At 41.6% G+C, this 23,292-nt stretch overlaps 1 protein-coding gene across 1 annotated transcript; it reads left to right on the top strand.

The window, feature by feature from the left end:
* The first annotated feature begins 119 nt into the window (after nt 1-119).
* slc7a10b (solute carrier family 7 member 10b) lies at nt 120-21,179 on the top strand. Its single transcript, XM_084060405.1, has 11 exons — nt 120-433; nt 4,368-4,572; nt 8,193-8,344; nt 12,286-12,411; nt 13,570-13,723; nt 15,123-15,246; nt 16,106-16,209; nt 17,242-17,338; nt 17,460-17,609; nt 19,025-19,202; nt 20,307-21,179. The coding sequence occupies exons 1-11, from the start codon at nt 223-225 to the stop codon at nt 20,435-20,437; spliced, it is 1,632 nt and encodes a 543-aa protein (XP_083916531.1). The 5' UTR covers nt 120-222; the 3' UTR covers nt 20,438-21,179.
* Nucleotides 21,180-23,292: the final 2,113 nt, after the last annotated feature.

The following is a 23,292-nucleotide window of genomic DNA, read 5'->3' as shown; positions in this document are numbered from 1 at the left end:
CTTTTTTTTTTTGGCACGCGACACCGCGGTACCGCGGAGCCCTAGGTGCAGGGAGGGGGGAGGGGGGTGGGGGGTGCAGGTCGTTAGCATTCTACCCTGGACAGCGACAGATTGTTGCGCATGCGCTGCCTATTCACTTTGTCATCAATGCCGTGTGTGTGGAGTTGAAGAGAAGAGACCCTGGGCAGGCAGGAGGGGACAGAGAGAAGCAGCTTTGATGACATGGTGGCGGACATGGATGGAGGAAAGCGGAAGAATCACAAAACGAACGCCAGCGTTTGCTCGCGGCGATCGGACCCCTCGCCGGCCGCTCAGAAGGCCCCCAAAGAAGATGGGACCCCTAATAATAACGCCGCCAGGCATCCGGACGTCCCGGAGAGAGTAACTTTGAAGAAAGAAATTGGACTTCTAAGTGCTTGCACAATTATCATAGGTAAGATGAGGGGGGGTGTTGCATCTTTGGAATAACTGTTTGGTTTTTGCTTTAAATGTCATTCCTATAATTTATTTATTTTGTGTGTGTGCTGAAATTATGCAAAACCCATTTTCAGTAGGCTATTATGCTCTTATTTTACACCTGTTATTTGTCAAAAGTTGTGTAATAGCCTACATCGGTTTTCTTTTTTTCTCTCTCTCTTGTACCCTGTTGTGGATTTGAACAGGATAATAATAATGGCCTATAATAACACATTTAGAAATAATTTGGCCAAAGATGCAAGTGCTTTCAAACCCTCACTGTTTGGTTATTGTACTAAACGTATGCAAAGCCACCTTTTCAGTGTATCTGAAGACAGGCCTGCTCTTATATTTTGCACCTGTTAGTTAAAGTTGTAGGCTATTATACCTTATTTCTTCTCTCTCTTGTTTGGTAACCTGTTGTCAATTTTAACAGAATAATACTAATAGACAATAACACATTTTAAAATGATTTGAAAACCTGGGGAATACCCTCTAAATTTGGCAGGATTACATGGAGGATAAATTGGACAAATTGAGGGTCGCAGAGACAGTCTCTTCACTGCTTACGTGGCCAAAATATCTTGTCAAGAAGCACATTAGCTCGTCAAGCAGAAGCTGATTGTTTGCTGAGGCAGAATGGACCTGGATGGCAGTAACACGGTGATGCAGTGGTTCTCAAGCTGCGGTTCGGGGCCCCTCAGGTGTACTTAAGTGCAGTACTTGAGTAAATGCAGGGGTGTAAAGTAACTAAGTACATTTACTCAAGTGCTGTACTTAAGTACAATGTTGAGGTCTTTTTTACTTTACTGGAGTATTTCTAATTTTCAGTACTTTTACTTCTACTCCACTGCATCTCAGAGGCAAATATTGTACTTTTACTCCACTACAATTATTTGAAAACTTTAGTTTCTAGTTACTTTGTGGATTTGGATTATTATTACAAAACATACATTACCCACAGCCCTATATACATTTCGGCCTATTGAAAATAGCCGATCTACAAGCTCACAATGCGTCGCGATGCGACGCATTGTGAGCTTGTAGATCTGCTATTTTCAAAAGATTTTTATACATTTGAAATCCTATGAAATGGGACATTCTGCATAAAGTATATTTTGATACCAATACTTTTGTACTTTTACTTAAGTAAATGTTGAATACCAGACTTCTACTTGTAACAGAGTATAATAGGGTATTGATACTTTTACTTAAGTAAAAAAATATGAGTACTTTTTCCACCACTGAGTTAAATGTACATTAGTTACTTTACACCACTGTTTTTAGAGCAGCAGTTGAATGTTATGTCACACCAGTCCATATACCCAGTTCATCTGCATCATGTCACTGAAGTATGGGTGCAGGTCAACTCAAATCGATTGGAAAAAAGAATCGATCATTTAATAAAATAATGATGATAATTATAATATAGGCTATAATAATTATCCCTAATTTGAGCATGTCACCGCCGAAAAGTGTCAAAGAATTTCAAAACATTTCAAACAATTACATTTTCTTTTCTCCAAAAATAGGGAAAATAGCAGCTCAATTACAACTTTATGAAAATAGCAGCTCAAGTACGAATTTGCCGGATCAACTTTTCACTTGTAGTTGAGTAATATTTGATCTGGAGTATCTTTCTTTATACTCCTATACTTCTATCTACTCAAGTACTGGAGTTGAGTACTTTGTCGTCCACCACTGTTAACCCATTAAGACCTGGAACTGTGTCATTTTTAGATTTGAGCTAAAAAAGCATTATTTTACACTTTGGGCTATTCAAAAATAGCAGATATACAGTACAAGCTCATAGCGCGGCACCGAGTGCCGTGCTATGAGCTTGTAGATCTGCTATTTTTAAAGAATCGTGAAAATGTGTGCAAATCTTTGAATATATATTGTTTGAAAGCGAACATTTGTAACTCAAATCTTTGCTTCTGGGGGTCCCTGGAACAACATATTTTGAGATGGGGGTTCGCGGTCAAATACATATCATTTTGGGGGTCCTTGACATGAAAAAGTTTGAGCACCACTGATATAGAAACATAAGTTTTTTTCAGAATACTGTTGGGATTAGAAGAGAAGTGATTTGATAACCCAACTGATATCCACACAAGACCTAACAATCAGATTATCATCAAACCGTTTCGTGTCACGTTTAGAACACCAGTGTAGCAGAGAGAAAGCTTGTAGAAATAACGCAGAAGGGGGGGAGTCTTACGCTATATGCAGTTGAATTCTCGCGGCCCCCCCCAGCCTCCTATCCCAGGAGAGCTCAGAGTAAATAATTGATGTCCTGTTATGTAATCAAGGTCTGTGCCACTTGGCTGCCTTCTGCTGTGCTACTCGGAGCGCTGTACCCTGAATGTGTTGAGAACTGCTGCTACCCTGGGGCTGCCATGTAGGCTAACACCCTGCCCTGGCCTTACGGTGACTGTCACCAAACTGAGACCCTAGCCCACTTGTTCTCAAACTTTTTCAGGCCAAGTACTCGCCGCAGAAGATTTATGTTAAGAAAATTCTAAATGATTTCACCCATTAAGACCTGAGGCGGTTCTTAAAAATGTTTTCTAAATCCTATTTTTTTCCCTAATTTTTCAAAAATAGCCAAAGAAATCTAAAGTGACACAGATGCGTTCCAGGTATTAATGGGTTAAAAGTTTCCAAACATTTTTGACATTTTTCTAAAATGTTAAAAAATAGCAGATGTTCAAGCTTGCAGCACGACACGACGTGACGCGCTGTGAGCTTGTAGATCTGCCATTTTTGAATAGCCAGCGTATAAATGGATAAAATGGTTAAAATTATACTATTGAACTATTTTTTGATGGGGACCCCCTGGAACCCCCTCAAGGACCACTGAACCACTGCTCTAACCTTATGGCAGTGGTTCTCAAACCTTTTTCATGTCAAGGACCCCCAAACGAATGTCCCACATTTTTCACTTTTTTTTGAAAATAGCGGATCTACAAGCTCACAATGCATCTCACCGCAATATGTTGTGAGCTTGTAGATCAGCTTTTTTCAAATAGCCAATGTAATGTACATGGGGTTAAAGTGGTTAAAAGGATTTTGATGCTATATTATGAATTCTGCTGGGGACCCCCTGGAAACCCCCTCAAGCAGAACCATTGCCGTGTAGGCTTAAGTGTAGATACTGTACTAATGGCCAAATATTACTCAACTACAAGTAAAAGTTGCTCTTTCAAATTTCTATTTGTATTTGTACTCAAAGAATTTCCAGAAATCTTAGAAAAATATGAATAATAGTGAAAATAGCAGATATAATATATTGAATATTTGAAATAGTGCTTAAGTGGTTCATTCATAATATACGTTTTACCTTCCTAGAAATGCAGTGGAGTCAAAAGTACAATATTTATCTTTGAAATGTAGTGGAGTGACCTGGAAATTGGCCTGTATACTGAAAAAATCTGAATATAGAGGTTTAACTTTTGAATAATAAACGTTTTCCTTTTAACCCATTAAGACCGGGAACACGTGTCATTTTAAGATTTATTTGGCTATTCAAAGTGCCGCGCTATGAGTTTGTATATCTGCTATTTTTGAAAAAGTGTGAAAATGTGTGCAAATCCTTGAACATATCTTTTTAAAGTGAACATTTGTAACTCAAATCTTTGCTTCTGGGGGTCCCTGGGACAAGATATTTTGAGATGGGGGTCCTTTTTGGGGGTCCTTGACATGAAAAAGTTTGAGAACCACTGATATAGCAACGTACATTTCAAAAAACTGGATTTAGAAGACATTTGTAGAATTGGCCTCAGGTCTTAATGGGTTAACCAAAGAAATATCACCTACAGCAGCCTTTAAACTTTGCCTGCTATAAATTCATGTTGTTTGTGTTGCAATATATTTACACAAAGACCTTGTCTTCTTTTGATTGCTTCCAGGGAACATCATTGGTTCAGGGATCTTCATCTCTCCCAAGGGTGTGTTGGAGCACTCTGGCTCCGTGGGGATAGCACTGATAGTGTGGGTGCTGGGCGGCTGCATAGCTGCCCTGGGCTCCCTCTGCTACGCTGAGCTGGGGGTCACCATCCCCAAATCTGGAGGGGACTACTCCTACGTCACACAGATATTTGGTGGTCTGGTGGGGTAAGTAAGGAGGGCAGAGGTAGACTTCAAAGGGATAAAGCCTATAATTTATACCTCGTGGCAGGAAATAAGAGATTTCCAAGCTTAGAAATATCAACTTAGAAAGTAGGCTGTGATAAGCTATTATTTTGTCCTTGATATCTTTATGCATGGACAGTTTGTGTCCACTAGAGAAATGAACCCTGACAGATTAGTGAGTCTTTATCACCCTGAAGGGGTATTTCGCCCCACGTTATTCTTACCTTTATTATGACGTTATGATATCCCAGGACAAGTGGTACAGAACAGAAATTCCATAACTCCTCCACAATTAAAAACACGCGCCTATGGTTAATGCTTTAAATCGCATATTTTAATAGCTTTTTTTCCCCCCAACAATATGTTTATTGATTTTTTCCACAAAATATTACAACATTACATTACATACATAACAGAAAACAAATTGGACAAGTACATTTTTAAACATTACAAGACAATCGCAAAATAGCAAAGGGATAACACACAATGACATCAGCACTACTCCTCTCCAGATTCTTCCATTAAATGTGACAGATTATTGTTTTCCATGTACTGTATAAAACGACCCCACACCTCCTGAAACAACTCTTGTTCGTCCCTAAGGATATATGTGATTTTCTCCAGAGCTAAACATAAAGACAGTTCCCTGAACCACTGTGCAATGCTTGGTTTGTCCGGCCTCTTCCAGGGCAATGCTGTTAATAGCTTTTTTTAAATGTTTTTTCGCGAGAAAAATCTGATGTTTACAGTGAGAGAACGCTATGCAACTTGTTGTTCTTGAACGCGCCCGACCGTAAGCCGAGCATTCACAACACTTCGGAAGTAACCTCCTCGGTCCCAGCCTCACTCATCTGCGAAAAGAAGAGCATGGTCACGACCTAAAGCAGCGAGTGTCTAGGAAGTCCTGAGTGGACAGGATTTCCGTTTCCCCCGGAAACGATATTTTTTGACCAATCACAACACTCGTTTCATTCACAGAGAATGTTAACAGATTTGTAAAGCATCAACGTCATTTCCTTGGGCGGCACTTCCGCCAAATTCAACCATTTCCGGTTGTCAACTTCCTAGACAACCAACATCCCAGGTCTTGCCCAGGGTGCTTCGGAAGTGTCGAGAAACCTCTGCTTGCGATGAGGGACATTCAAGAGCACTCTCCCACCCAAAATATCTCTTTCATCGCATAGTCTGTTATATAACTCAAGACACTTAATGCCTGAGTTGGTGCAAAACCCTCTCTCAGAATGTCATGCAGGCAGTGTTGCCAGATTCTGTGAGAGAAACAAGCAACCAGGTCTAGGAAAACCAGCCCAAAAGAAGCGACTATATGGGCCGCATGTGCATTTTAACATATACGTCAGGTATTTGAAAACAGCAGATCTTCAAGCTCACAACGCGTCACAACGCGTCACGAAGCGACGCGTTGTGAGCTTGTAGATCGGCTATTTTCAAATAAAATCTTGCGGGGAAATAATGATAAGCAGATCTGGCAACCCTGCATGCAGGTCTTCTCCACTAACAGCCACGACATCCTGGAACCTTGTGGCTGCATCTAGCCAGCCATCATCTTTATCCTTTCTGACTTACTCTGAATTTCTACCGCACAGTTTATAACCATGCCTATGAAAGCCAGGAATCGCCTCTTGTCAAGGCATACATTTTGGCCAGTAGCGGTCCCTTTTTCCTCTGTTTTTTTTTGCACAGCCACTTGGGTTTCATTCCCCTCCAGTCTCCTCACTGCTTCCGCATATGACATTCTCTTTTCTTTCCTGATCCTTTTCACGTCATCTTCCATTACTCTTTTAGGACATTGCGCTGCTCCTGCACGATGGTTTCCTTGACAATTACTGCAATTTGGCAGGTTCTTGCTGTTCTTCACACTGCCTTCTCTTACATTCTTTCTCCCCACATCTCCTACACTTATACGGCCTCCTCTGCACACCGCAGCACACATGCCCCTACCACTTGCAGCAGAAGTTGCACCTGAGTGGTGCATCCTCTGGGCCTGACTCTGTAGCACACATAATCAATGCACATTCTTTCTGGTAGATCCTCTTCAAATGTTCTACATATTGATTTGCGAAGCTCCTTCTTCGCTTCTCTGAATCTTGTCATTCGTGTGTGGCCTCGGATACTTCATCTACACAGTATCAAGAATCATGTCCATGCTAATAGGCCCTATGCACAGCAGCCGTATTGTAAGACATTCACAGGTGTTATCGATGATACTAATGAAGGCTCTGTTCCATTCTGGTCAGACGGAGTCAGGGTGCTGATATTGTGCATGTTCGCTCACTGGAAACACTCCCAAATGGCCCTTTACGGGTGTGTAACTCTGAGAGTGTACAAATGGAACCAAATGGACCCTTACGGGTCCATTTGGTTCCATTTGTACACTCTCAGAGTTATGGGGGTCGTGGAAATCTGAAATTCAAAAATCTGAGAACCACTGTGCTACACTAAATGGAACAGAGCCTTCATTAGTATCACTGGTAACACCTGTGAAGGAAGTGATAATATGGCTGCTGTGCATAGAGCCTATCGTCCGTGGCGTGCCACTGTCGATCATAGACTGTGGCCAGTCTATGATCCGCTTGGCTGGACATTGCCACAGAGCAAAAGACCAGGTCATTTCGCTCTGTGGCAATGTCCACAACAGTCTTCTTTGTGCCACAACAACTGAGATGGAAGGGATGCCACCATAAATCTGAGCTTTAGTGGGATGGTTCCTCCATGAAATATTCTGAAAGTAGTAGCTTTGACCTACCTTCTATGATTACCGTCCCACTCCTTGTTACTGTTATTGATCTGATTTCCCCCACTTGTCCTGTTATGAACCTTCCTATCCCATGTGGATCTCTGAATATCCCATTCTTTTTGGTAACTGGTCTCATTCCAGCTGTGTATCTTTCTTCTTCACCTCCTCATTTTGAACTTGGAGGTCCAACTCCAAGAATGTAAGAGAAGGTAGTGTGAAGAACAGCAAGAACCTGCCAAATCACCGTGTGTGTGTGTGTGTGTGTGTGTGTGTGTGTGTGTGTGTGTGTGTGTGTGTGTGTGTGTGTGTGTGTGTGTGTGTGTGTGTGTGTGGAGCTAATCTCGCAAACCATCGGACCGATCAGCGCCAAGTAGCTAGGCCACAGAAGTACCTCCACTAATTTCACAAATGTTTTATAGTTTTTGAAATATTTAACTTATAATTTTGTTCCCATTTGTGTCGACTTTGTATGTAATCGCGCCGCTCGAACAAATATTTTATATTCCTGTTGGAGTGCACCTTTAAAATATAATTTTATTACATTATCTATGATCAATTCTTTTTTTAACATCGATTAACATTACATTACATATCGTCTCTGTCGGGTGGAAACCTCACGTGTCCAAAACTGTTACTTTTCACGATTCAAATTAAAAAAAGTAGCAGATGGACGTTTCGATCGTGCGGATCTGCTACTTTTGATGCTTTTTTCTGGCGCTGTAGTATGATCAAGTAGGGGGTTAATTTACGAAAAAAAAAACACAAAAAGTACAAAATATAGAGATAAGAGGTTTCTGCCCAACAACAGCAAAGATAACATGGATGTGACTGTGTGTCCCCTCTATAGGTTCCTGTTGCTGTGGAGTGCAGTTCTCATCATGTACCCGACCACACTGGCTGTCATCGCTCTCACCTTCTCCAACTACGTCCTGCAGCCCGTCTTTCCCAACTGTGTACCTCCCTACATGGCCACGCGCATGCTGTCCACTACCTGCCTGTGTGAGTATGTTTGGACCAAAATCTAAATTAGGTCTCGTCACGATCATGACATTTTAGTTGGCGATTAATTTGTCGTACCAAGAATTACGATTAACCCATTAAGACCTGATGTCTCCTAAATCCCAACAGTTTTCTAAAAAACATATGTTTGTATATCAGTGGTGCTAAATCTTTTTCATGTCAAGGACCCCCAGAATTATATGCATTTGGCCGTGGAACCCCATCAAAATATTTTGTTCCAGGGACCCCCAGAAGCAAAGATTTGAGTTAAAAATGTTCGCTTGAAAAATATATATATTCAGAAGATTTGCACACATTTTCACGATTTTTCAAAAATAGCAGATCTACAAGCTCGTAGCGCGGCACTCGGTCAAAGATTTTTAATTTAAAGATACGCAATCTCCGGTTTACTTCCCGTTTCTGCGTGACGTAGGTGCACACCTCTTTAGGAGACAGGAAGCAAGTTGGAGTCTATTGATTCCAATGGAAGAGTCAACGTGAACACAGCTTCTGAACCATTCCTTAGCTCCATGGTTACTGAACTAAATATTGGACCCAATCGTCACAAGACACACAATATGAACGATTTTCATACTAAAATGGCTTTTTTTTGTGTGACACAAATTAGGAGAAAATCTACTTTGTTATCGACGTTTCTCTATCGCAGCAACCCACTCTCGCGAGATTTGGGAAAATATCTGAAGGGTGATCTCGGTCCAGCTGCAGTCTGACGGACGAGACATAGAGGGCTCTGTCTCTTATAATATAAGGGACAGAGCCCTTATATGTTATATTAGATTTGAACTTTATGCTCTGTCCCCATAAGATGCTCTAAATTGAGATTCTGAATATAGTATGTGAGATAATTATGGACGTATTAAAAAATAAATAAAAAGTGTGTTCCAAGGCTCAATAATATAATGTTCCATTATTAACTGTCTTGGTTGATGGGGTATGATTTGGGAATCATAACATTTTGCTAAACATAACATTCATGCTAATTTTCTAAACATATGGTCTATAGTGGTAAAATATATACCTTATAAATAAGGGCCTTTTATTTATAAGGTATATATATATATATATATATATATGTATAATTATAACATTGAGCAGAAACAGGAGCACATCTAGCATAAGACTGAATAATGTGTGTTTGTAGTGGGAATTTCATAGGTTTCTTAAAAGCATATTTGCCAATAACAGTTTGCTTTCAAACATGTAAAGCATTTATTTTCTTTAATGAAGAAAATACACAAACACACATCCATATGACGTTGTCAGCCAGGGAGAGGGGAGGGGGAGGGTGGTGGGGTGGTCGCGGGAGAACAACCATGCCTACTTAGGAGACCATTTGTAGGATTTGTGTACCACTTCGCCTCTAGTGGCTCCAATGGAGAATGCGTATCTTCTATATTAACAATCTTTGACTCGGTGCCGCGCTAAGAGCTTATAGATCTGCTATTTTTGAATAGCCCAAAGTGTAAAATAATGCTTTTTAGCTCAAATCAAAAATTGACACAGTTCCAGGTCTTAATGGGTTAACCCAATCCGGGAACGTATCTCTGGCACTTTAGATTTCTATGGCTATTAAAAAATAGCAGATCTAAAAGCTCATAGCGCGGCACTGGCGCTATGAGCTTGTAGATCTGAAATTTCTTTTAAAATCTTGAGAATTTGTGCAAATTTTTGAATATATATATTTTTAAAGCGAACATTTGTAACTCAAATCTGTGCTTCTGGGGATTCTACAAATAAATCCTATAAATCCTAACAGTTTTTGTTTTTAAACTTATGTTGCTATAATCAGTGGTTCTCAAACTTTTTCATGTCAAGGACCCCCAAAATGATCTGTATTTGGCCACCGACCCCCATCTCAAAATATGTTGTTCCAGGGTACCCCCAGAAGCAAAAGATAACTGCGATCATCTCAAATATTTACGATTAGGCGATTCTGCAATAATTGTGACAGGCCTACTACCAATTCAGGTCGTCTTTTCCTTTGTGGCAACAGAAAGAATAGGGAAGTATAGGCCTTACATGTAACTAAGTAACGCCATTATTTCTGAAAAAGTAACTAAGTTACAGAGTACTCTAATTGCAAAACTAAGGCGTTGGGTTACTCCGTTACCCCAAAAAAGTAATCCGATTACAGTAATGGCGTTACCCCCAACACTGGTCGGGGGGAGGCAGCCGAGCAGAAGGCCCGGTCGCCCCCATGGTACGTAGCTTGGTCATGGGGGTTTTGTCATAGTGTTTGTAGGGCAGAGGTTGGCGAGCCGAGGGTTGTGGGGAGACTTAACCCATTTAGACCGGGGAAAGGATCTGTGTCATTTTTAGATTTCTTTGGCTATTCAAAAATAGCAGATCTACAAGCTCATAGCGCGGCACCGAGTGCCGCGCTATGAGCTTGCAGATCTGCTATTTTTTTATTAATCGTGAAAGTTTTTTGCAAATCTTTGAATATATACATTTATTTATTTTTAAAGCAAACATTTGTAAATCAAATATTTGCTTCTGTGGATTCTACAAATGTCTTCTAAATCCTACAGTTTAAAAACCTATGTTTCTATATCAGTGGTGCTCAAACTTTTTCATGCCAAGGACCCCCAAAATTATATGTACGGTACTGTATGTGGCCGCGGACCCCCATCTCAAAATACTTTGTAATAGGGACCCCCAGAAGCAAAGATTTGAGTAAAAAATGTTCCCTTTAAAAATATATATATATTCAAATATTTGCACACATTTTCAAGATTAAAAAAAAAAATAGCCAAATGCGTTCCCGGATTGTAATGGGTTAATTCCTTGAGGTAGGAAGAAGCGTTGACAGATTTACTGCGTCGCTTTGTAGCTTGGTGTCTCTACTAGCTGCCAGTGTGAACTGCAGCATAACACAGTGAGAGTCAATTAGGACACATGGCCGGCCCACGTGGGTCTCCAGGGCTCTCGTGCTGCCCCGGTATAAGCTGCCGCTGCCGCTGCCGCTGCCCATGGGGCGGCAGCACCGGGGCAAGTTTCCATGGCACGCAGGAATGTGGCAAACGGGGCAGAATGAGGGGAGGGCAAACTGGTCATCCATCAGTGTCACTGGCTTGCCTCTGACTCTCATGGTGGCCTGGCTTTTCTCCTACAACAAAAGCGGAGCTGTCAGCCGGCTCAAACAAACCGTTTCCGATCCGAGCGGGGGAACAACACAGGCCGAAGACAGGCAGGCAGGTCCCTGAAGAGGCCCGAGACAAAGCTCACGTTTCTTCACATGGTTGAAGTCGTCTCCGGGCTCCTAAAAACAAAGTGTAAATGATGGCATCTTAGAAAGCGAGGGATCACACGCTAAAAACACAAACCAAACTCACTATAGGCTACTTTTTGGGCTGAACAAGGTTCTACGTGGTCTTCTTATGGTCATTATTAACCCATTCAATCCGGGGACGCATGTCTGTCATTTTTAGATTTGAGCTAAAAAGCATTATTTTGCACTTTGGCTATTCAAAAATAGCAGATATACAAGCTCCTAGCGCGGCACTGAACAACATATTTTGAGATGGGGGTCGGCGGCCAAATCCTCCTATAATTTGAGTAACCTCTGTCCGTTTGTCTGTCGTGTGTTTGTCTGTCGTGTGTGTAGTGGTGAAGCTACCCGGTTCTCCTCAGTGGCTGGAGCAATTGCTCTGATTTTGCACACAGCCATTGACCATTACCATCTGAACTTAACTGTGAAGCCCGTTTTTCAATTTCATCAAATCTCAGCTTCTTATTAGCATTTATGTGTCAAACAATGTCGCCTCCCGGGTTGCCAGATCATGTGCGCATATCCCCCCACGGATGCGTCGACCGGGTATGGTCTAGTACATATAATTCATTTATATTGTTCTGTGGTATAATTCATTATTTCATATTTCTGTAGTTTTCACTGACTGAAAGTGTCTTTTCCTCCGCAGTATTCTTGACCTGGGTGAACTGTTCCAGTGTGCGATTAGCCACCAGGATCCAGGATATCTTCACAGTGGGAAAGCTGCTGGCCCTGTGCCTCATCATAGTCGTGGGTTTGATCCAGATCTCCAATGGTGAGACATGCTACACACATCATTTACATACCTGTTACACTGAAACTGGCTTATGTAGGCGCTCGGTGGGGCAGGGGTAAATAGGCTCTATGCACAGCAGCCATTTTGGAGAAAAAATGGGCCTCTTCTTACTTCCTTCACAGGTGTTACCAATGATACTAATGAAGGCTCTGTTCCATTCTGGTCAAACAGAGTCAGGGTGCTGATATCGTGCATGTTGGCTCACTAGAAACACTAGTGGGTATCAAAGTGTGGTCCAGGGACCCTCATGGTTCCTTGAGAGGGTGTAACTCTGAGAGTGTACAAATGGAACCAAATGGACCCTCCCGGGTCCATTTGGTTCCATTTGTACACGCTCAGAGTTATGGGGGTCCTTGAAATTAAAAGGTTTGAGAACCCCTGTGCTACACTAACTGGAACAGAGCCTTCATTAGTGTCATTGGTAACACCTGTGAAGGAAGCAAGGAAGGGGCCCAATTTCTGTCCAATATGGGTGCTGTGCATAGAGCCTATTACCTGCCCTCCACCGCAGAGTCTAGGAGTCTGAATCCACCGCAGTGCATCCAGCTTGCTGAGCATCTATATTATGAACACAATTGGCCGTGTTCGTTCAGGGGAGGGAAGCCAGGGCAGGGAGTCGAACGGAGGCTCCACATCCTCCCGGTGGGGGCTCCTCACTGTCTGGCAAGTCATTATGCCAATTGAAGGGGGTTGCATGCTCCATCAGAACATCACAGGGTAGGCGATAACTACAAAATGACCTCATTCAGAACTTCAGATGGGGGCGGTCGGTCTACAAACCTTCCTTAGACGTTCTTGCACCCCTAGATGGTCTGACTGTCCCAAGCAAGTTGGACAGGTGTGATTTATTTAGTTTTGTTTCCGCATGCAGCCCAAGGCTTCATTCTGATGCCAGCCACGTATGCTGGCACTGCTTGAAATGGGAGTACTCCTTCCACCACTGATCATTTAGTCTCTGTCGGGTGGAAACCTCATATGTCCATTAAACTGTTACTTTTCAGGATTCAAAAAACGGCAAAAGCAGCAGATCTACAAGTTTGTCGGTCTGCTACTTCTGATGCTTTTGAGTGACGCTGTAGTATGATGAAGTAGGGCGTTAATTTACAAAAAAAGGATTATCGTGTGATGTACCTACAGGACACTATGAAGGGCTTACGCCTCAGGTGGCGTTCAAGTTCAGCACGACTCCGTCGGTGGGTCAGATCGCTCTGGCGTTCCTGCAGGCCTCCTTCGCCTTCAGCGGCTGGAACTTCCTCAACTATGTGACAGAAGAAGTGGTAGATCCCCGACGGTGAGTGTCTGCTTCAGAGCTACATGCACCCATGATAGCTTTAACCCATTCAACGCATCTCTGTCGTTTTAGATTTCTTTGGCTATTCAAAAATAGCAGATATACAAGCTCATGCCCCGCTATGAGCTTGTAGATCTGCTATTTTTTTGTGTGCAAATCTTTAAATATATATATATTTTTAAAGCGAACGTTTGTAACTCAAATCTTTTGAAAAATGTTCACGATTTTTCAAAAATAGCAGATCTAGTGCGTTGTATATCTGCTATTTTTGAATAGCCAAAGAAATCTAAAATGACAGGGATGCGTTCCCGGATTGAATGGGTTAAAATTATGACAGGCTAAACCCAACTTTCTGTAGTAAATAATGAAGTTCGCCGGAGTCAAATGAGAGGAGAAAACACGGTTGTAAAAATGTTGACTTTATTCCATGAGAATATTCTAAAGTCACACAGAAAATGCAGGCATATTTATACAAATATTGTTATCTGGGAGAACACTCCATAGCGTCATCGGGTCAGACGTCACAGGTGGGTACACGTATCTTACTGTTTCACAAAACAATCGGTAATGTCATCAGGATTTGCCGTCATATCTAAAGGTTTCAAAAGCAATAATAATGTCACCGTGGACGTAAGGTCATTTGGTACAAGATGAACAGTACATCAGATAGCAATCGGATAATGGATGATGGTGCGTCATACACACTGCTAACTTAATGTGTCTATGTGATACATGGGTAAAAAGGGCAAGCCTGATTTCCTAAAGGAAAATAGAAAACAGATCTATCAACCCATATCACCATTTGGTCGCTATATCGGCCATTAGAATCAGAATCAACTTTATTGTCAAATCACAGGTTTAAAGGTGAAAAGAAAGTGGGTGAAATTCTTTTTTTGTGCAAGCTCCATAGTTTTTATTGTTTTCAGGAAGAGAAAAAGAGAAGAAGTAGGGTGGGGGTCATTATATAAAAGTTGACTGTTACAGGTACAGGCAATTATGCTGCCGATGGGTCGCGATTTTTAACCCAGTGACCTCGATACCTTTGTGACAAATGTCCCACAACGCATCAGAACAATATCTAGGTATTAAAATAACTCTGCACTGATTTGGATATAAACAAGTCTGTTTGAGACACAGAGCTGCACAGCTGTGATTGCCCCCCCCCACACACACACACACACACACACACACACACACACACACACACACATACACACACACATATACACACACACACACACACACACACACACACACACACACACACACACACACACACACACACACACACACACACACATACACACACACATATACACACACACACACACACACACACACAGGAATCAAAGCATGTTTTTTTAGGGTGAGTTTGACGGTGTAATTTTGTCCTGATCAGGAACCTTCCACGTGCCATCTACATCTCCATCCCACTGGTGACCTTTGTGTACACGCTCACCAACATCGCATACTTCTCCTCAATGTCTCCCGAAGAGCTCCTCTCGTCCAATGCTGTGGCTGTTGTGAGTTAATCACCTCTGCACAGAGACAAAACTATTCATTGAGTCAGTGTGTATTCAGTGTGTATTCAGTGTGTATTCAGTGTGTATTCAGTGTGTGTGTGTGTGTGTGTGTGCGCGCGTGCGTGTGTAATTTAGACAGATGCTAGTTCTTTGTTTACCTCGTAGGGGTGTGCCGATACACTAATTTTACGATACGATATTTGGCTCACAACTTCGATACGATTTCGATACGATACGATACGCACTTTTTTAAATTATGAAAATATATAGGGGAGAAAAAAAGCAAATGCAAACAAATAATTCTGTTTTTGCATTATTCAGACATGCAAACTTGTAGCTTTTCAGCTACAATAGCCGTTTTGAATCCAAATAGGGCAATAGTGTGACACCTGACCCGAAAAAAAAACAACATGTTGTCACCCTTTTCACCTCGGGGCTGTTTGCATGCCTGATTATAATGATTGTAAAAAAAAAAAAAGATTTTTTTTTTTTTTTTTCAAAAAGATTTTTTCCCCCCCAAAACGATACATATCGTCACGAAAACGTATCGCGATATATCGCGCGACGATATATCGGCACACCCCTAGCTGATATCCTAGTTTCCTTGAGGCACTACATTGTTATCTGCACTCTATGTATGTGATTATTTACCTTATACGTATGCGAGCTTGTAGATCGGTTATCTTCACTATTTTGTCATAGAGACGTAAATAGATCTTAAGTGATTAACATGCCTGAAAAACACAAGTGCGTGTGTGTGTGTGTGTGTGTGTGCGCGTGTGTGTGTGTGTGTGTGTGTGTGTGTGTGTGTGTGGGGGGGGTACATTTGAAGAAAGTAAAAACATTTTATTGTCCTTAGACGTTTGGAGAGAAGCTCCTGGGCGTGTTCTCTGTGATCATGCCCATCTCTGTGGCCTTGTCAACGTTTGGAGGGATCAACGGATATCTGTTCACATCCTCAAGGTCAGGTTGTTCCTGTCTGCTGCCCCCATGTCCACATGGATTATAATTAAAGCATAAACTATATTCATTTTTACATGGATTAGAATGTAGTCCTACGTGGTTGTACAGGAATGTCACGCAAAAGTAGCGAAAATAGGCGGTCTACAAGAGCTTTATAGATCTGCTATTTGCACTATTTCTGAAACTTTCCATAAGTGAAAGTGGTTAAGTCTGTCTGTGGGTTTTATAAATATCCAACTAATGAAAAAGATTAAGAGCTTAAATAATAACTACATTGAAACACAGGGTTATTTGTTTATTTAGTTTTCCATTTCCTGAAAAATGATGGTTGTGGACAAGGTTTCCACCAGACAAAGACAGAGACCATATCGTCCTTAACTGCTACTTCTCAGGATTCAAATTCAAAAACAGCAAAAGTAGCAGATCTACAAGCTCAAAACACGTTGCTTTGCGCCACGTTTCGAGCTTGAGGATCTGCTACTTTTGATGCTTTGGTGTGACGCTGTAGTATGATCAAGTAGGGCATTAATTTACAAAAAAAACGTTAAAATATGGCGCTAAGACAGGGGTCTTCAACAGGGGGTCCGGGACCCCTAGGGGGTCCTCAGAGTTACTACAGGGGGTCCGCCAAATCTTTGTGTGATTATGACTTTTTTTTTTTACCTTAACCACTTGAACCCTAGCATCCCTTTTCTGAGGATAACTTTAGCCTACAAGCTCACAACGCCTCGCGCTGCGAGGCGTTGTGAGCTTGTAGATCGGCTATTTTTTGACAAAGGGGTATAGGTGTAGAGGGAAAAAAGAGCAGACCAAGTAAACAAAAAATGTATAATCTGAAACACAATTGTATACAATCTAGAGGGGGTCCCTGCTTCATCTCTCTCTCAGCTAGGGGGTCCTTGGCCTGAAAAGGTTGAAGACCCCTGCGCTAAGAGGTTTCTGCCCGACAGCAACGATATAAATTTTGCATGAATTACCAATATGGTGTGTGTGTGTGTGTGTGTGTGTGTGTGTGTGTGTGTGCGTGCACAGATTATGTTTTTCTGGAGCTAGAGAGGGACATCTACCAAGCCTGCTGGCCATGATTCACTTCAAGAACTGCACCCCCATCCCTGCCCTTCTAGTCTGTGTACGTTCCTTTCTTTTATTGTTATTTTCTATTCGCTTTTTTTCAGTCAAGCCACGACAATAAAAAAATCCTTCTTATTATTGTAATAGTGAAATGTGTTGTGTGTGTGGTTTTCATTCAGTGCACCGCCACGGTGTTTATCCTGTGCATTGGAGAAACACACAACCTGATCAACTACGTGTCCTTCATCAACTACCTGTCCTATGGAGTGACCATCGCTGGCCTGCTGTACTACCGCTGGAAGAAACCCAACCTCTACAGGCCTATTAAGGTACTCAATGCCCCATACTGTTCTCTTTACATTAACCCATTGAGACCTGAAGCCGATTCTACATGTCTCCTAAATCTCAACAGTTTTCTGAAAAACGTATGTTTCTATATCAGTGGTGCTCAAACTTTTTCATGTCAAGGACCCGCAAAATAATATGTATTTGGCCGCGGACCCCCATCAAAATATTTTGTTCCAGGGACCCCCTGAAGCAAAGATTTGAGTTAAAAATGTTTGCTTAAAAAATATATATATTCAAAGATATCGTAGCGCGGTGCCGCGCTACGAGCTTGTAGATCTGCTATTTTTGAATAGCCCAAAGTGTAAAATAATGCTTTTTAGCACAAATCTAAAAATGACACAGTTCCAGGTCTTACTGGGTTAAATCGTTGCTGTCGGGTAGAAACTTCTTATCTCCATATTTTAACTTTTTTTGTAAATGAATACCCTACTTGATCATACTACAGCGTCACACAAAAGCATAAAAAATAGTAGATCTACAAGTTTGAAACGCGGCGTGAAGTGACGCGTTTTGAGCTTGTCGATCTGCTATTTTTTAATTTGAATCCTGAAAAGTAACAGTTAATTTGGACATATGAGGTTTCCACTCGACAGAGAGGCCGATGCACACCTACCAAGATTAAAAGATATATTTTGTATTCTTTATTAACATGAGAACAATGGCTTCCATTATAGCACGCTAACTTTCCATCAATAGAAAGCCTGCCGTTTCTATTAACGTGGATTTCCCCATGATGTCACTGGTAGGCCGGTTTCTGAACTGTCCACAGCCCTCCTCTGAGACACAGACCGAATACAATTTACAATTTAGGCATCCATTCCAGAGCGATTTACAGTAAGAATAGACAAAAATGGTTCCATATTATAATTAGTGAGGACAAATGATATGAAGATGAAGTTGAAAATGGGTGAAGTCGTCTTTTAACCCATTAAGACCTGGAACTGTGTCATTTTTAGATTTGAGCTAAAAAGCATTATTTTACACTTTGGGCTATTCAAAAATAGCAGATCTACAAGCTCATAGCGCGGCACAGAGTGCCGCGCTATGAGCTTGTAGATCTGCTATTTTTGAAAAATCGTGAAAATGTGTGCAAATCTTTGAATATATATATTTTTTAAAGCGAACATTTTTAACTCAAATCTTTGCTTCTGGGGGGTCCCTGGAACAAAATATTTTGATGGGGGTCCGCAGCCAAATACATTTAATTTTGGGGGTCCTTGACATGAAAAAGATTGAGATTTTTTTTCAGAAAACTGTTGGGATTTAGGAGACATGTAGAATCGGCTTCAGGTCTTAATGGGTTAAGCTGCTGTGCATGCCTTTGACGGCTAAATGTTCCTTGGGTGATCAGTAAAGGTGCAATCTTCAAAAAAATGCCTTCCTCCTGGTCCCCAAGGTGAACCTACTGGTTCCAGTGTGCTACCTGCTGTTCTGGGCTCTGATGCTGGCGTTCAGCCTGCACTCTGAACCACTGGTGTGCGGCGTCGGCCTGGTCATCATGCTCACCGGCGTGCCCGTCTACTTCCTGGGAGTGCACTGGAAAAAAAAGCCAAAGTGTATCTATGACTTCATTGGTGAGTGTCCCAGGACTCCTCCTTCCTTCCCTCTCTGATGCTGTGCTGAGTGTGCTCTATTGATTGATGTATTGATTGATAGAGTGATAGATCGATACCTTTCCATTTATTTTCTATTAATGCAAAACAATTGTGGCTTCTATTTAGCATGCTAGCCTTCCAGAAAGAGAAAGGCTCTTATTAGCTCGGAATCCCCATTGATGATGTCATTGGTATAGGCAGGTGTATGAACACATCTTTCAGTATAATGAGCGTTAGTAAGGACCTCACCAATTATAAAGAAGATACGGTTGAAAATGGGTGAAGTGCTCCTTTAAGGCTTCCAGGTAACCCGTTCCACATACATTCTGCTGCAGAGTATAAAACATAAACAAACAAGTCCTATCCAATGCAGCTCTTGAATCTGCTGGGGACAAAGTCTGTGACGCTCCCTCTGGTGGAATAACTGTGTACTTCACTAACCTTAGAAAAGTTATGAACTTTTAATTCATTTGGGTGTCCCCTTAGTTTCCGACCTTTGACCCATACCCATTTTTATGTGATACTCTCTCCTCCACTCTGAGTCACATGAGGCTAATACAATGAGCATGGAGGACATGTGTTCTGGGATGGAGTTTCAGGATCAAATAACTAATTTATATTGCAAGGTCTGTAGCTTCTTTTTAAGGTGTACCAGGATGTGCAGGCGTAATCAAAATGGCATTGAACAAGTGCCCCTACCAATATATCAAGTGCGCTTCTATCTATAAAAGTGGATATTCTGGCTTGACATTTTTCTTTTTGATTGACCTTTGATATAGGCACCCCCCCCCCCCACCAATTCCCCTACTCTCTCTCTCTCTCTCTCTCTCTCTCTCTACACATATCCTGTCTTTCTTCACTATTACACAATAATAATGGCTTAAAAACTCCCCCCATATAGCTAGTTGTATTACTTTAGTTGCAGCAGCTCCAGTGTAGATTGGGGCAATGTTGTTTGTCAAAATGGCCCAATTACTAATCTTGCAAGTCTATGACACTGGAAAATATACCAACTGTCCATTCTAAAGTATACTGTATAACGTTCATGTGTTTTACCAACATAATGATGTCTTTTCCTCACAGAGTGGGCGACGTACCTGGGCCAGCGTCTGTGCTTCGTGGTGTTTCCCCAGGTCGACCCCATAGAGATGAACCCTCCCTCAGAATGGACTGACAAATCTTCAGGCAGGGGCAGTATGTCAGCCAACTCCTAATGTTTTTGTTTTTCTTTCTTGTATTCCGTCACTGTATTATGTTATTACAGACACGCGGTTCCTTTTATTGGGACCTGGGCCAACAATCTTTCACAGCTGTGTGTTTTTGTCACGGAAGGAGCCACCTGCACTTTTTGTTCCTCTCTTTCTTTCCTAGTAAGTGGTCCAGTACAACAAACCTAATGCCAACAGCATCATTTTGTATTTTGTTTTTATGGACTTCACTTCTCCCTTTTTACAGTAGAGTACCGAAGCCTGACAATGTAAAAAAAACTGTCCCCCTGGGTCACGGAATTGTTTCCCCTATTCTAAATCCCGTAGCGTAGACCTTTTCACCATCACATCATGTCAGAACAACTGTATGTTCCAAAAATAACAAAACTAGTCAGGCAATTTTACTCATATGATTATGAAGCATCAACTAACGTTGAAAATGTACACATTTATCCTAAGAGTAAGAAAATAAAGTGCCACCTATGCATTGACTACAATAGACTCTATGCACAGCAGCCATTTTGGAAAGAAATTGGGCCCCTTCTTTACTTCCTTCACAGGTGTTACCAATCATACTAATGAAGGCTGGTCAAACTAGGGTGCTGATATTGAGCATGTTGGCTCACTGGAAACACTCTGCTACACCAGTGGGTCTCAAAGTGGGGTCCAGGACCCTCATGGTTTCTTGTGTGTGTGTGTGTGGGGGGGGGGGGGTCTAAATGTCCCCTTAAAAAGGTGTGTAACCAAATGGACCCTTACGGGTCCATTTGTACACTCTCAGAGTTATGGGGGTCCTTGAAATTAAAAGGTTTGAGAACCACTATGCTACATGAAATGGAACAGAGCCTTCATTAATATCATTGGTAAAACCTGTGAAGGAGGTAAGGAAGAGGCCCAATTTCTTTCCAATTTCTTTCCAATATGGCTGCTGTGCATAGAGCCTATTCTCAGGCTTAAAAATGACCTAATCCTAATGACTGTAACTCCCATTACACATGTGGTACCGCTGGGTGCACGTTGTGTTGCATTGGATTTTTTTTTCCTCCTTTCTGTTGAAGAGAAGTGTTGTCAGTTCTCAGTTGTTTAATCAAACAAACTGATAAAAAATATCACAAAAATTTAAGTAATCTCAGGGATGTTTTTGACGGAGCGTGATGTGATTTCGTAATGTAGTTTTCCAACCTTACATCCGGGTACCGCCGCAGAATTCATAAAATTTTCTCCCAACACGGTATCAAATATAACTAAATATCCTAAACCGTTGGTTCTCAAAGTGGGGTCCGTGGACCCCCATGGGTCCTTGAGGGAGTTCCAGATGGATGGATAGATCCATCCATCCAGAACCAAATTGACCCTTATGGGTCTGTAACTCAGAGAGTACAAATGGAACCAAATGGACCCTAACGGGTCCATTTGGTTCCATGTACACTCTCAGAGTTAAATTAACATTGATTTTACAATATAAATTGGGGTCCCAGAGATAGAAATGCCATTAAATGCGAGTCCGTAGCCTAATCCCTAATGCATGTCAAGCTGGGGGTTTGAAATTAGAAAATAAATGCTAGAGCAGTAAAAATCTTCTCTTATGGGGGTCCGCAGGCTAATAAGGGTCAATTTGGGGGTCCTTGACATGAAAAAGTTTGAGAACCACAGTCCTAAACGTCACAGAGCCACCTCCCTGACAGAATTGTTGGATTCGTGTTTTATTTTTGGAACACAGTTCTTATATAAAAAAACACTTCTGTGACCCCAGGGAGCGTAGGTCTGACATCAGGACTTCTGTACTCTATGGTTTTACTCATTCCTCTGTAACGCCTGGCTGAAAGAAAAGTCATTTGAATTTTTGTTGGTGTTTTATTGTGCCTTACAGGGAAAATGTACTTTAAATGTATACTTTATTAACAGATTCAATGTATTAGTTATAATATATTTTTGGAACGCCCTTTGCTTTGTGTATTTCATGTATGTTTAAGAAGCATTGTGGTCTTCCATTGTCTGTGTTGTTTTGTGTTTGTTTGTTTGTTTGTTTGTTTGTTTTGCCATCAACAGTGTGACCTACTTCCTCTCTTTTTTAACCACTTAAGCCCTATACACTTTGTAGTACTGCGAAGAGCGAAGACAGCCGATGTACAAGCTCGGAGCTCGGCTGTTGTTGCTATTTTTGGGGGGAAATAATGTTTCGAAAATGTTTGAACATTTTAGCCTATAATGTCATGTCCCAAATAGGGGGAGGCAGGTCAAAAGTGGTTAAACAAAGATTGCCAGAACAGGTTGCACGGGCCATATTTTGCACAAAGTGCAGTCAGTCTTTTACTCGGGCCAAGGGCAAATTCCAGCTCATTAATCAGCTTTAGCAAGTTTGTTATAAGCCTGATTTATGCAGTTTTGCGTCAGCTTGCAAATATGGCTTGCAACTAGGTCATGCATAGGGTTGGGATCCGTAACCGGAGGAATCAGATCCAATATTGAGGAACTGGAATCGGTTCCATCACATTTGGAACCGTTTCTGGACTACAATTATAAACGTTTTAATTTCAAGGACCACCATAACTAAGTGTACAAATGGAACCCATTTGTCCCCTTAAAAAGGAGTGTACGGTTCCATTTGGTTCCATTTGTACACTCTCAGAGTTATGGGGGCCCTTGAAATTAAAAGGTTTGAGTTTGAGAACCACCGTGCTACATGAAATGGAACAGAGCCTTCATTAGTATCATTAGTAAAACCTGTGAAGGAAGTAAGGCAGAGGCCCAATTTCTTTCCAATATGGCTGCTGTGCATAGAGCCTATTGTATTAAGGAGTCGTTAAGGAACCGGAATTGTTAAATCCTAAAGGATCCCAGCCCTAGACATGCAGCTTTGT

The sequence above is a fragment of the Gymnoscopelus microlampas genome, assembly GCF_963454915.1.
Source record: "Gymnoscopelus microlampas genome assembly, chromosome: 6".
In the NCBI taxonomy this organism is placed as follows: Eukaryota; Metazoa; Chordata; class Actinopteri; order Myctophiformes; family Myctophidae; genus Gymnoscopelus; species Gymnoscopelus microlampas.
The sequence above is the reverse complement of the archived record's forward strand: the minus strand, read 5'-3'. Positions and strand labels throughout refer to the sequence as shown.

Bases quoted from the DNA above. Each gene is read 5' to 3' on its own strand.
- slc7a10b (XM_084060405.1), top strand. From the start codon at position 223: ATGGTGGCGGACATGGATGGAGGAAAGCGGAAGAATCACAAAACGAAC. The intron at 15,247-16,105 runs GTGAGTTAATCA...TATTGTCCTTAG, and splicing joins CGTCCAATGCTGTGGCTGTT to ACGTTTGGAGAGAAGCTCCT. The intron at 16,210-17,241 runs GTCAGGTTGTTC...GTGCGTGCACAG, and splicing joins TATCTGTTCACATCCTCAAG to ATTATGTTTTTCTGGAGCTA.